The following is a 15,793-nucleotide window of genomic DNA, read 5'->3' as shown; positions in this document are numbered from 1 at the left end:
TCACCTTTTACAATTTTCTTTTTGGTATGGCTTTATTTCTTCATGAGTTCTCACAAAGTCATCAGCTTCCTTTAGTTCCATTTTGCATTTGAAAGAGTTATTTTTCTGGGGCGGCTAGGTAGCACAGTGGATAAAGCACCGGCCTTGGAGTCAGGAGTACCTGGCTTCAAATCCAGTCTCAGACACTTAGTAATTACCTATCTGTGTGGCCTTGGGCAAGGCACTTAACCCCATTGCCTTGCAAAAACCTAAAAAAAATATTATTTTCTTCAGAGAGCTTTTTTATCTCCTTTTCCAGCTGGCCACTTGTGCTTTTTAGGTTGCTTTTTTCCATTTGACCTAAACTGATTTTTAACATATTATTTTCTTCAGTTTTTTTTTCATTTCAGCAAGTTGCTGACTTGTTTTTTTTATGATATATTTGCATTGCTCTCATTTCTCCTCCCAACTTTTCCTCTACCAACCTTAATTGTTTTCCAAAGTATTTTTTTGAATTCATCCATAGCCTGAGCCTGTTTTCTATTTCTTTTGGAGGTGTTGGATACAGAAACTGAGATCTTGTCATCATCTGAGTATGTATTTTGGTCTTCCAAGGAACCAAAGTAATTTCTATGGTTAGATTCTTCTTTGTGCTCATTTCCTCAGTCTCTGACTGATTTTCCCCACTTTCAAGGCTTGGGGGGGTGGTTGGGACAACCCACAGGATTCTTAATTCCTCCAAGGTCCTATAAGAGTCTTGCCTGTGTTCATGCCCTCCCCTCTTCCCTGGAGCTGTGAGGATGCTCTCTGCTTGACTAGGGTGTTGTGGGAGCCCAATGTGAGTGTGGGTAAATATCTGATTTCTGTCCTAGGGAGAGCAGAGAGACTTCTGCAGCCCCCCCCCCCCCCCCCCCCCCCATCTATGGACTGAGAGCTCTGAGAGTGCTGGGTGACTACTGATTCCTGTTACAGGTTTTCACTGCAGGGCTGCTCTGAGGCCAGAGTTCCACTCCGTATTTGCACTGGCATGGCAGAATTCTCTCACCACCCCTTCCAGCTGTCCCCGATGATTGAACCACCTCCTGTACCATGAACCCAGGTGCCCAGCCTGGCTGCAGCTGCATTGTGGCTTTTTCCAGCCCCCTGATCCCAGTGGAACAAACCTGTCCTGGACATCTTCTAAGTTGTCTTGGACTGGGAAATTGTGTCTCTCAGTCTTTCTGTGGGTGCTGCCCCTATAGGATTTTGGCTAGTCATAATTTGATGGCTTTTGGAATTTTGGGGGGAACGACTTTCTGGAAATTTCTGCCTTCACGCCTCCATCTTGGTTCCGTAGTGCGGCTGACCTCCCCCCATTTTGACTTTTCTAAGAAATTATGAATACAAGATTTGACAGCAAAATTCATTGTATGTTTCACTTGACTGTTTTTATCCTTTTTTAGGTTCTTTTTTTAGTATTTTTCCTTATCTAGGATGGTGATATTTATTAGAGATAATTTTTTTCTTGTCTTTAAAATAAATTGTATCCATATCTAATATGAAGTTTACAAAAATGTTATTCTTTTCTTTCTTTGTAAATTAGACAATAGTGTTTAATAAATGAAACATCACAATTAATAATCACTTTGCATTACTTATAAAAATGTTTAGTTTTATTTATTGATTTAAAATTCATTATTGTCATTTTCCACAACCTTCCTCTTACAATAGAGGTCAGCTAAGTTAAAACAGATGCACCATGTATGACAGTATATGCATTTCATTCATCTGAATTTTTCTCATAACTTTTGGCCTTGTTTTAATTTAATATGACTATTGCATATATGTTGTTTTTGTTCAGTTGTTTTAAATTTTTTTTGTTAAAAATATTGAAGTGATTTGCCATTTCCTTCTCCAGTTCATTTTACATAGAGGAAAATGGATAAATAGGGTTAAGTCACTTGCCTGGGTCACACAGAAGCAGAATTTGAGCTTGTCTTCCTTTCTCGGCCCATTACTGAAAAAACACTTGCCACCTTATTCCCCTCCGTTATGTAATGTTCTCTTGATTTTACTTACTTTTTTTTCCCATCAGTTTGTATAAGTCTTCATGTGTATCTGAAGTCTTATTTTTTTTTTCTTATGGAGTATTAATATTCTGTCATCTTCATTTGCTACATATAGTTTATTCAGATATTCTCAAGTCAGTATATACCTAATTTGTTTCTAGTTTTTCCTTAACTTCCACAATTCTGCAGTAAATATTTTGGTATTTAAACGACCTTTATATTTTTACCCTTTGGACCTTTTTTTTTTGTTCCAACAGTTTACTTCAAGAAGATAAAAAAAAATTGATTTTTAATTGTCAAAACTGCTGTTTTTCTTTTGTTAAAAGGAAAATTGAGGTTTAATTAATCAGTGTTCTACTTGTTTTTTAAAAAAATGTGGGCAAGTTATATTTTTCTAGCAATGTTGCATTTAGGCTTTTTAATTTATCATTTTATTTTTCTTGGGGAATATAGTATCCTTGAATTATGTTTGAGAATCTAGTCTTCAGGGAGATTCATTTGGCTTGTTTAGACTTTCTTTGTTCTTTTGATTATGTTTTCTTTAGATTTCTTTCCTGCTAAATATTCTTTTCCTTCTATCCTTTTGCACTCCAGATCTAACACAAACTTGGGAGATATTTTTCACCAGGTTTTCTATGTTATCTCTACTCTGAGCCTCCTTCTTTCCTTTTATTCTTTTCTCTTAATTTCTTACAAATTACAACTTTACAAACTTAAATTCCAATTAGAATCTCACCTTCTACAGGAAAGCATTGCTTTCTCTCTTCTAATTTTCTATTTCTTCCTTATATTTGATTTTGTTTGCATGTTGTTTATTGTAATAGATTGCAAGTATCTTTAGAACTGGGATTATTTTTTGCATTTTTTGGATTGATGTTCTTCTTATCACTGTTAATTCATTCCCATTGTTATGATTTTAATTATCATCATTGTCATTATCATGATTATGATTGTTATTTTTCCTATTGAAATTAAGTGATATTAAGTAGACTTGAAAACTTATACAAGATTGATAAATGAGTTTTTTGTCCATAACCTTTCAAAACCCGTAGATATTTGGTTATTTTTGTTCAGTGTTGTACCATGCTCTGTTTTTTTTCCCATTTATTTTTTATGAGAGAAAATGAATATGATGGCCTAAAACCTGCAGGTCATGTGTTAAGAATCCTCTTGACCATAAGCCTTCTAATTATTTTGGGATCTTATGTATTTTTTAATAGGTCATGACTGCTGTGAGACAGTGAAAGTTCTGCTCTGTGCTTCCAAAGAGGGACTCCCTGTTTTTGTTGTGGCTGAGGAGGATTTTCGCTTCATTCAGGATGAAGTTTATGATGCAGCCCAGTTCCTGGCAACCAGTGCTGGCAACCAACAGGCTCTGAACTTCACCAGGTTTCTGGATCGGTCAGGACCACCCTCTAGGGATGTGAATACTCTAGATGAGAAGGTAGCACTGGCATTCCGACACCTCAAACTGCCGGAAGAATGGAACGTGCTGGGGACAGACCCAGCTTTGAATGGTGAGGACTAATATGATCGAGCAAGACATGTGGTTATATCTAGAAAGCTACCTCAAAACTTGCCTTTTAAGGTTGTGCTTTTTTTGGAATTGGGATAATTTATCTAATAAGTTACTGTTTAAAGTGGTATCTTAATATCATGGTTTATTTTTTCAATTAACATTGATCATTAACAATCAGCTAAACTTGCTTAATAGCTGTTTGTATTTAAATTAATTAATACCAATGCATAGTAATTTTTTGGTTACTCTCTTGAGTCTTCATCAAGATTTTTTATTTTTCCATTTTTTATTCACTTTTCCTCTTAGAATGAGCATTGTTATTTATACTTCATTCTTCTGGTTTAATTTTTTAAGTTTGTCTGCATTATTTTATGGTTCTCAAATTCGTTTATATATTATATATCTATTGGTCTTTATTTTAAGAAAATATTCCATTATATTAGTACAATTTATTTAACCATTCCTTTCTTGTTGGGCATTTTGGTACGTATGAGAGAAAAATGTTTTAATCAGTTTGGAAGAATAGGCTGGGGTCAGATTGTGTTGTTTTGTTTTGCAAGGCAATGGGGTTTTATGACTTGTCCAAGGTCACATAGCTAGGTGTCTGAGGCCATATTTGAACTCATGTCTTCCTGATTCCAGGGCCCATGCTCTATCCACTGCACTACTTCACTGCCCCGGGATCAGATTTTGAAGGTATTTTAATGCCAAATGGAAGACAAATTAGATTTTTATCATAGAGGCCCTTAGGGAACATCTATTTTAGAAAGTGCTTTCCCCAACCCTGAAAGAGATGTAGTAGGAATATTATCACTGCTGTTTTAGAGATGAGGAAATGAAAACTGAGAGGTAATAAGTACTTTGTTAAAGTTCAGAATCAACTGAGGATTTGGATGGATGGATGGATGGATGATGGATGGATGGATAGGTGGACAGATATAGACATGTTGAGTTTGAGATGCCGTTTAGGAATATAGAAATAAAAAAAAATTGAAATAGAAACTGAACTGAAGCTCAACACAGAGGTCAGAACTGAAAACTGAAGGAGATTTTAGAATCATTTCCTTAGAGGGGATATTTGAAGCTATGAAAGATAAAATTTACAAGAGACATAATATAAAGTGACAAAAGCAAGGGAACACCTACTCTACATTCTTGCTTAATAGTGGGAGATTAAAGTAGAGCTATTAAGGAAGACAAAAGACCCTTGATGTGAGAGAAAAGACTGTCATAAAGTGAAAAGAAAGGGAATATTTCCAGAAGAAAGGAGTGGTCAACATTTTTGAACTCTTCAAAAGTTCAAGTAGGATGAGGTTTAAAAGAAGGCTGTCACATTTGATTTGAAGTGTCTGAGGCCAGATTTGAACTCTGATTCCAGGGCAGGTGTTCTATCAGTACACTGCGCCACCTAGTTGCCCCAAACTTGATGTTTTTCTAAATAGGGCCTTTCATCTCACTGGACCTGTGTTTAAATAGATGAGATGAGCTCTAAAATATTTTCATGGTAGATATATAATCATGCCTTCTATTTCAGTATAAACAAGGAAAAGAAATTTGGGCAAGATCTGGCCTGCACCCTATATTGTCCAGCATTCAAAGAAAGAATAGATAGCACCCTTTGACCTAGGAATTGTGCTGGAGAAGTCCAACCAATAAGAGTAGGAATTTCTCAATATGAAATTCTGAAAAAGACAACTGTTAGATAGGAGAACTGTCTAAATTGATGAATGTGGATGCACAGAAAACTTACAACCTAAGTTTGATTTTCAGAGGACATACTGTAATAGAAGATAGAAAGAAAGATGCATACTAGAAAATTAAAAAGAAAAAACTTTGCATAGTCTTGTAAGAATAGTGTCATGAACATTAATGCTCCGAATATATTGAGACTCTCCATGCATATTAAGGACCACAAAATGTATACTTAAAAGTATCTATATTAGCAATAACGGCAAAGTCAGAGAAGGATCATGTGTGGATGAGATGAAGGAAACATAACTAAAAAGCAGAACTGCTCAGTTTTTCAATTATTTAAGAACTTGAAACATAAGAGAAAAGGGAAACTGATTAAAAGAATAATGAACTGTCTTAAATGAGTTTATACTATCAAGTTAGAAAGAACTACATCCCAGGTTACTGGAAAGAACATGCTGAACCACTCTCAGGGATCGTGAAGTGTGTGTGTGAGTGTGTGTGTGTGTGTGTGTGTGTGTGTAAATAAATACATCATATATATATATATATATATATATATATATATATATATATATATAGAGAGAGAGAGAGAGAGAGAGAGAGAGAGAGAGAGAGAAGGAGGAGGAGGAGGAGAAGGAGGAGGAGGACTGGAAAAGGTCAAATGTCTCAATTCTTCTCTCATCAAAAAAAATCTTCTCATCTATAATGCAGTACTAAAATGATATATTTAAAGGGTAGCATTTTGTAGCCATTTTGTCCTCACCATTTATGCTATGCTTGGAACCTCTTTTCATTTTTGACAGGAATGCTAAATTGCTTATTGAGGAAACTTTTACAGACACAGAGTGCATATTTTAGGAAATTATTTAGCAAACTATTTGATGAATGCACATGTGTTCTTGTGAATAAGGTTAGAGAGATGTTGGCTAGATGATGGTATAGTTGGTTTGTATTTATGAGAAGTTGATTATATTCTTAATAAGTATGGGATAAATGTTGAGTAGTAGAATGACCCAAGATTTTGTATTTGATCCTAAGTAGTTTTGTGTGTTTGGAAAGGATTTGTATAAGGGTACAGATACATGCTTCTTTGTTGTTTTAAGAGGATATGAAACCGGGATCGACAGCCAGCATGGTTGATGACTTAACAAGATTGATCTTTACCTTCACAATGATGCCTTGGATTTTCCCTTAGAGGATGTCTTTATAAGCAAATGCTGGATGACCACTTTTTAGGGAAGTTGTAGAGGGCATCTTTGTTTAGGTATGGGTTAGACTAGATGGTGTTAAGTCTGTCTTAACTCTGTGATTCTTGTTTTCCTCAATCCTAACATGCCTAAAATATTTCTATATGCATTCCAGGTCTAGTACTCCCTACTTATTGTATGCACATTAGTATATATAGGTGATCTTTGAGGTCCATTTGAACTTTAAAGTCTGTCAATCTTGTATTAATTATGCTGTTAACTAGCTTTGTAATCTTAGTCACTGAATATTGCCCCCCCAAGACCTGCTTTCTTCCTCTATAAAAGGATATGTTTCTATATCAGCCCTTGTTTTACTGTTTTTCTTATGCTGCTATTTTAGTTTCATTAAGGTTTTTTGTTTGTTTCTTTTTAAGGTTTTTGCAAGGCAATGGGGTTAAGTGGCTTGCCCAGGGCCACACAGCTAGGTAATAATTAAGTTCCTGAGGCTGGATTTGAACTCTGGTACTCCTGACTCCAGGGCTGGTGTTCTATATCCACTGTACCACCTAGCCCCCCTCATTAAGGTTTTTGACTCAGCCATCTAAATTACATGTAAGGAGAGAAACTAAGTGATTTATAAGTGACTTTTGGAATGGAGTGTCTCTGAAGACTTAAGAATTGTCTCCCTTTTGCAGTTAACATGGTTTTTATTTTAGAATGGCTTCATTTAGTAATTTTGAAAGTAAAGTGAAAAGTCTTGTGATCCTCAAAAAGATAGTTATATACATTTAAAAATATGTGGCTCCCTGAGTCAACCCCTGTTTTATTTTTGATTTTTTGTAATTTTATAATGCTACCAATTCAGCAGTGACATTGGAGTCTATTCAAGTTTGATTCATTCCACATTGGGAAAATTAGGAGTACAGCCAGCTCATGTTTATCCTGGTTAAGTTCTCCAGGATGCAGATAAAATGGATTTAAAGATTGTTTATTCTGCTTTTTGTCCTTACTCTTTTATTCTTCTCTCATTTATACCATTTGAGATGACTTCTCTTCCCCTATCTTTACTTTTTTCCCCTCACTTTCTCACTCCTTTCATCTGATCCTTTCTAATTTTCTTCTTTCTCAAGTGAAGAATATATTAATCTGATTCTAGAACCTGGTGTATATTCACCTTCAATCTAGTTTTTGACCTATTTTTCTTTTTCTTTACTCATTTAGATTTGTCTGAGATCAGAACTTTCTTTGTTGGCTTTTCCTTTATCTACAAGCCAAAGTGTCCTCTTTCCCTATACTCAGTATCTAATCCTCTTAAGAGTATTTTCTATCCAAGTCTAAGAAGTTGACCTTTTTTATTCTTGGAATATAAGGCCTTTAGCTTTTAAAAGAGATTGGCAGCTACTCCTGAATAGGATTGTTTGACATGGAATTTTGGACTTGAAATGACTTTTTCAAACAAGTTCTCTACCTGATTTTTGTTTCTAGACTAGACCTTACATACCCTAATAAGCCAGCTTTTTCTAATTGAGAAAAATACATTAATTTTTCTAAGTAACTGTTGAAACTAATCAGGGACCTGTGAATCTAGAGTTGACATTTTTCTGGAACAAGTGGTTTCAGATAGAATTTGACTGAAACATACACATAATAGTAAGATGAAATTCTCTCTTCCTTTCTGCAAAATCCTTTTATTTAAAAAGGTATTTTACACACACACACACATATGATTAGAGCTGAAAACATTAGATAAATTACATACTATCCATTTTTGAGCTAGTTCTGAAAGAGAAATACAAGGAGTACTCCTGTTTTTAAAATCTGTTTAGCACTTCACCTCCAAGCATTGGTGTCCAGTAGTTTTTAGATTATCTAGGTTCCTAAAAACCTTTAATCTCTTTTAGTATGTGTCTTTTTATCTGTAGGACTAGGTGATGAAATTGAATTCTAGTATGAATTCATGTACTTAAGTAGAGGTCAACTTAATGTGTCTCTTACATAGGAGCCATACATACATAATTCTTAACATTCATCTGTGCTTAACTGATATCTAATGTAACTACAAAAATGCATCTATATAGTATGTGATAGTGACAGAGGCATTCCACAGAAGGAATTTTGCATTAAATTGTGTGTTAACATGACGCCATCTATTATCACTTATATCACTCACCTGAAATTTAGCTCTAGTCTTTGGGGTTTGTAATTTGGAGCAAAATATTTATTGTAATTCATAACCTTGTTTCTCATTGTACCACAAAGAAATTTTCACTACTTTCTATAAAAATAATGGTAGCTAAAATTTATATAGTACTTTAGTATATACTACTAAAAAGTATACTTTATACTACTATAAAGTACTATAGTACTTTACTTTGAGGAAATAATAATCTCCATGTTGTTAATAATAATAACAATAATTATTATTATTGTTATTATTAGTAGTAGTATTAGTAATATTCACATTTATATAATTCCTCTTATATGCCAGGCACTCTGCCAAATGGTTTACACATATTATATCATTTTATCCTCACAGCAACCTTGGAAAATAGGTGCTATTATTCTCATTTTACATTAGGGGAAACTGAGGGAAACAAGTTACTTGACTAACCTAAGGAAATATAGCTGGGGAGTGTATAAGGCAGGATTTGAACTCAAGTCTTCCTGTCTTCATGCTTAGTGCTGCACAAGTGGAAACAGGTTGAGAGAGATTGTAGCCCTAGTTAGTTACAGGGGCAAGATTTGAATTCAGCTTTTCATGACCCCCAAGTCATTTAAGCTCTCTTATCTTTAGTTTTATCATCTGTAAATGAGGGGAATGGTTTTGAGGTTTCTTCTAGTTTTAAATAGATGATTCCAGGATCCTAGCACATTACTATTGAACTTTTCAGAACTTTATTTTTCCTGTCTGTGAAATAGAAGAAATAATACCTACTTTGAGAACTTTTTAAGATTGGTGCAACAATTAAATATCAAATATAGGAGAAGGTGCTCTTAGAACTGTGAAGTATGGTAATGGTCATAATAAGGTTGCACATTATGTTTTAGCGTTTTGTAGTAGCTTGCTCTGCATTTCTAACACGAAATGCATTAATGATATCCAAAAATTAAATGATATCCAAAAATAAATGGGGTAGCAAGAAAATATCCAATAATTGGCATTCTCATGTCTCACTGAGACTTTTAGTTCTCCAGTTCCTTAATGACAGTAATGATATGTTGAGTTAGGTCAACACTTTCCTTGGAGAAGAGCCAGTCAGAGTAGTGGTCACCTTGATATGATCTTGTGGAGTGTTCCCATTAAAGACTTGCTATATAGGGAGATCAGAGATTGCCTAGAAACACCATGTGGGGAATGTTTTATCTTTCATTTGGTCATGGTATTGTTTAATCCCCAAAGATGACCTGATCCTTTGGAGGATAATGCTGACCACAAAGAGAAAAGAAAAAAAAGACAAGATCCAGGATCAAAAAGACCAGATGAAGGACAAAGAACAGCATGTACATTTTCTAAATTTTGACTTTCATAATTTATCTTTTAAATCATTGCTGGTAATTTATTTCTGATTAATAGCATCTCAAACCCTGATACTTGTGAGGAGGGCTAAGTTTATATATATAAGGTAAATTTTAAGTAACTTTGGCAGTTTTCTGTGGAAAGTCTATTAGCCTCAGCTGCACTGGTGATCACCTTATATCTTCATATATCATAAATAAAAAGCAAAGTGCAGGCATCTGTGGTGAGGAGTGGGGTAGTAAGAATAATAACAAAAGGTTTAAATTGTTTAAAAAAAACCCCTTCCAGTTGGCTCATCCTCTATTAAGAAATGATTCTGTATTTCTTCTTGTCCTGAAATAAAGTAATTCAACTCCAAGGCTAACCAAAAAATAATCATGATGCTTGAGCTATGAAAGGTTCTTTGCTTTCTCAGACTAGGGCTTTTGAGTCATGCTCGGCTGCTCTGACACATTTCGTATTAAATGTGGATGTATATTTCTCACATTTGAAATGAGAATTTATATATCACATCCAGGTATAAGTTGATGATATGTGTTAATTTTTAGTCTTAACTAGAAATATCTCCATATCTGATTTCCTTGCCAATCCTTGCTTAATTCATATTGACTTTTGTCTAACATAGCTATAAAAATGTTTGTTTTTATATTTCATGCTTATTTCAGCTTCAGGATGATACCTGTTTAATCCTGTTCATTTAAATCACATTGATTGCTTTAGTGTCGACTATGTCAGCTGAACAAATCAATTATCATGGTAGTTATTAATCACAGTATTCTCTGAGTGCTTTCATAACTTATGTGGTTTCTTCTAGCTCTGACTCCTTTGATTCTTTGTGTATATGTATGTATGTGTGTGAGTACTCAAGAACTGTAAACAATAATAAAACTTATGGTTTCTACTTTCTTTTAATAATGATGATAATAACTTACATATTTAGCATTTTACTTTGTCATCTTAATTGATCCTTATCATAGTCCATTGAGATAATTGCTAAGTATTGTTATCTCCATTTAAAAGATAAGGAAAATAAAGTTCTGTTTATGTGACTTGCTTGTTTAGTCACTTAGTTTCTAAAAGCAGAAGTTGAACCCTTAATCATCATGATTCCAAAGCATATGCTTTCAAGCAACATTAATTTATAAAATATTTATTAACTTCCTATTGTGCTCCTATTAATATTTTGTAGCTTTGTTTGGAATACTGAAAATTAGGGGGTAGAAGCTAGTCATATTAATAAGAAACTGAAAATTCAAGAAATATTTATTAAACAACTTCAGTATTGCTATGTGCTGGGGGAAAAAATAAAGAAAAAAGCAATCCCTGCCCTCATGGAGCTTGCAGTCTAATGGGGAAGTCAAAAAGAAATTGGAAGCATGCAGTGCAACACCAAGGATGCCTGGGGTTGGGGGCATCATGTTCTATGGAATTCAAACCAAGCACCTGCAGATGGAAAGCAGAAAATAAGCTAGGGAGTCCAGGTCCCTGCCCTCTCTGAAGGAAAACTTGGGGAGGAGTAGAGCATTGCAGTTTCTGAAGAAGAGAGGGGGCTGAGGGAGTAGGAGGTATTTGAGTATCCAAGGCTAAATTTGATATCACCTTATCCTAGTAAAAGTATCTTTTCCTCTGGAGTTTGAATCAAACAGAAAGTACAAGAATGAAAGTTCAGATCCTGCCCATAAAATGATGACCCCCCCCATACATAAATTTAATCAACTAGACAGCAAAAACAAGGCAGCCTTTAAGTACATATATAATATTGTTGGAGCAACATGTAGTTGAAACAAAATGAGAGAACTTCTCTGTGGCATGAAAGAAAGAGCCCTGGCCCTTGGCATCTGGAAGGCTAGGATAGAATTCTGCCTCAGACAATTAGTTACTATGTAGGCATTTAAAAATGATTTTAAAATCTCATAGCCTCAGTTTCCTCATTTATAGAATAGTAGTGATAGTACATGAACTTTACAGGTTTGTTTTAAAGGAAAGTCCTTTAATAATCTTAAATGACTAAACATGTCTAACTTATTACTAGGCCATTAATCATTCAGTAAGACAATTATTCAACTATATTGTATGGTTTTTAATTAGCTGTTTAGTTATGTTGGGCATCTAGGTGGCTTAGTGGATAGAGAACTGGCCTTGGATTCAGGAGTTGGAATCCAGCCTCAGGCACTTACCATTTACTAGATGTGTGACCTTGGGCAAGTCACTTAACCCTGATTGCCCCACATTCAGGGCCATCTGCAGACTTCCTGATTCTTATTTGGCCACTGAACCCGGTTGGCTCTGAAGGAGAAAGTGAGACTGGTTACTTAGTACAACACCCCTCACTCAAATCTGATTCTTGTGCTTGTCAAGGCAATACCTCCCTAATATTGTGATCTTATTCGAAAATGAAGGAGGAAACATTAACATTAATTATTATTATACATATTTCTTCCAATATTAGGGAGTATGACTTTAGGTAATATGTTAGTAGTCAACTAGTAATTGTGGGTATTTACTGAGGACAATATTCCTGGGCTAAGCAATATTCCCTTTTGTCAACTTTGAGATTTTCAGTTTTAAAGCTGTTACTTCCTACATCCTACTTTTTTTTTAAAGTCCCATGGGTGGTAAGAGGTTTTGTGTCTATGAATTTAATAAATATCTTCTAAGTGCTTGGAAGTGTGGCACATTTTATAAAGGAAACATAAGTTATGTGATGGGCTTCTCTGCCTTCAAGGAGATAGTAAGCATTTATTTTCGTATGGAGATGTAGTGGTGTGTGTGTGTGTGTGTGTGTGTGTATACACACACACACACACACACACATATATATATACATACACACATATATATACATACAACGCATATTCATGTATGTCTATATTATTTATATTTCAGGTTTGCCAAATCTTGAAAATCTTAGCTTATTTTATCCTGCACACTTAACATAGGTTCTGATACATATTAAGTTCTTAGTCTTTGATAGTTTACTGATTGAGTCATAATCACTCTGGAGATAGGTGCTGTTATTTAAGAGATAAGATTCAGGCAGAGAAAAGTTAAATAGTTTGCCATGTAGGGAGCATGTAATTTGCTCGTAAATGTTGGAAGCATGATGTGAATGAGAGAAGAACTAGTAGATGTAAGACAATCAGAGATATGTTTATCTGTTTTCAAAGAGAAGAGTCATATTCTATAACATTGCATGTTATGATTATATGACTTTAATTGTATCATTTCACACATGTAGCCCTGGTCTCAATTTCTTCATTTGTTAACCATATATACACATATCTATGAATTGATAGGACTATACCATTATGTATAACTAAAGTAATAATATTTTTTCATTTTAATACATTGTTAAAATTGGTTAACTGGGATCTCTCAAAGACCCATCAAAGCATGCATGCAGTGATTCTGAATTCAATGAAGAACTTGTGTGTTTCCTTTTTTACCTAGGTCCAGTTAACACTTTGGGGTGGCATATATCCAGTCACAACAAACACTATAACTGGCACCCCTGTCTGTCATTACTTCCATATAAAAGATAGGAGGTGAATACAAGCAGGTGCTGTTTGATAATTTTTCATTCATCTATTTTAGAAGCCCTAATTATTAGTTTAAAAAAAACTTGGAAAAAGAGTGAAGCTTTTATGGTAGATACATGAGTAAGAATCTAAATGAGACAATGAAGAGATCATTCCCATAAAACCCATTTCATTTTAGATTAGACTAGGTATTTTTTTAAAAAGTATTTTCAATTCCAAATTCTTTCACTCCCATCACTACAAGAAATATGATACCCTTAATACGTAGGAAAAAATATTCTTTAAGCTGTACTTGAGGTTCACCATTTTACTCTTTCTTGGAGATAGGTAGCATTTGTCATCCTGAATCCTTTGGAATTGTCATGAATCATTGTATTGATCAGAGTAGCTAAGTCTTTTACATTTGATTAGAGTTATACTATTGTTGCTGTGTCCATTGTTCTGCTTAATTTGTACTAATGTAAGGCTTCTAGGTTTTTCCGAAATCGTCCCTCTTCATTTCTTCTAGCTTAAGAATACCATTGCTCTTGATGACTATTTTCTTAGTTTCTAATTTTGCCAGCACAAAGAAGCTGCACTTAACATTTTTGTACATGGAGGTCCTTTTACTTTCATCTCTTTGAGTTGCATATCTACTAATTATATTGCTTGGTTATTCTCCAAAATGGTTGGTCCAATTCACAACTCTACCAACAGTGCATTATTAGTATCTCTGTTTTTCCATCTCTTCCAGTATTTGTCATTTTCCATTTCTGTCTCATTAGCCAATCTGAAAGGTGTGAGGTGTTACCTCAGAGTTGTTTTAATTTGCACTTCTCTCTTAGTGATTTAGATCATTGTTATATGGCTTGATAACTTTGATTAGCTTAGGCATTTATTAGATGTCTCCTTTATATCAGACAGTGTATAGCATACTTTACTATTATTATTTCATTTGATCTGTTCAATGGCTCTTGAGAGATAGGTACTGTTATTTTCCCTATTCTACAGTTGAGGAAACTGAGACAGACAGAGGTTAAATTAAGTAACTTAACTCAGGGTTGCTCAGCTAGAACCTGCTTGGGACCAGATTTGAATTCAGGTTTTCTGGACCATAGGCCCAGTAATCTAGTACTCCACCTAGCTGCCAATTTCAAAGGGATTCCTTTTAGAATTTTTTTTTTTTGGATGGGCATGGTGACACATACCTATCATCTACGTGAATTTAGGAATTCTGAACTGCTTGGACCACTAAAGCAGACTAGGAGTCCATATTAGTCTAGCTCTGATATTGTAATCCCCTGGGAGTAGAGCATCATGAGGGGGAGACAACTAGGCTTTTGGAGGAAGGGTAAACTAGTCCTAGTTGGAAACTACTTTCAGTAGTGGGATTGGTTTTTAAGAATCTGCTACAAAGAAGGAAAGGAGGAAAACTGTTTCCAGAAAAGACAAAGAGAGACATTTAAGAGATTTATATTGTCTTCTTCCAAATTATTATTTTTTTTGGTAAGGCAATAGGGGTTAAGTGATTTGCCCAAGGTCACACAGCTAGGTTAATTATTATGTATCTGAGGGCATATTTGAACTCAGGTTCTCCTGACTCAGGGCTGGTGCTCTATCTGCTGCGCCACCTAGTAGCTGCCCCCTTCCAAATTATTTTTTAGAGAAGTTACCTTCAAATCAATAGGGCTCTAAACATTGCCTTTTAAATCTATATGGATTTTTGTTATTTTATAGCATCAACAAAAACTGCATCATTATCATCAAAATTAGAATTTATTTTCTTTAAAATTAGTTTTTTTCCCCTCATTCATGTTGTAAAATGCTTCATATTCCAAAAGACTTTGTTTTGTTTTAACAAAGTATTTCTTTATAGTTCTGAAATCCTGTGATTCTTCTTTCAACTTTTAGCTAATTTGAGAAAAATCGAATACATGGATACTCAATTTCACTAAATCACTAATAGAGAAGTGCAAATTAAAACAATTCGGAGGTAACACCTCACACCTCTCAGATTGACTAATGAGACAGAAATGGAAAATGACAATGACTAGAACTTTGCAGAAGAATTAGATAAACCAGCCATTACTGTTGAAAGTATTAAGGGGCGGCTAGGTGGCAGTGGATAAAGTACTGGACCTGGAGTCATGAGTACCTGGTTTCAAATCTGGCCTCAGACATTTAGTAATTACCTAGCCCTGTGGCCTTGGGCAAGCCACTTAACCCCATTGCCTTGCAAAAAAAACCCTAAAAAAAAAAGAAAGTATTAGACCTTTTTGTTTGAGATATTTATAAGGAATTCCAAAAGAAAATACATGTGGTAAAATTGG

The 15,793-nt window shown here is 34.7% G+C and overlaps 1 protein-coding gene across 1 annotated transcript in view; it reads left to right on the top strand.

The window, feature by feature from the left end:
• LOC141521513 (A-kinase anchor protein 13-like) overlaps nt 1-15,793 on the top strand; it is a 246,847-nt gene that overhangs the window by 179,659 nt on the left and 51,395 nt on the right. Inside the window, exon 4 of the mRNA XM_074234145.1 lies at nt 3,248-3,544. Within this exon, the coding sequence (XP_074090246.1) occupies nt 3,248-3,544 (297 nt within the window). The remainder of the gene's footprint in view (nt 1-3,247; nt 3,545-15,793) is intronic.

Source organism: Macrotis lagotis, chromosome 4 (assembly GCF_037893015.1).
Source record: "Macrotis lagotis isolate mMagLag1 chromosome 4, bilby.v1.9.chrom.fasta, whole genome shotgun sequence".
Lineage (NCBI taxonomy): Eukaryota > Metazoa > Chordata > Mammalia > Peramelemorphia > Peramelidae > Macrotis > Macrotis lagotis.
This window is presented reverse-complemented; position numbering and strand designations above follow the sequence as displayed.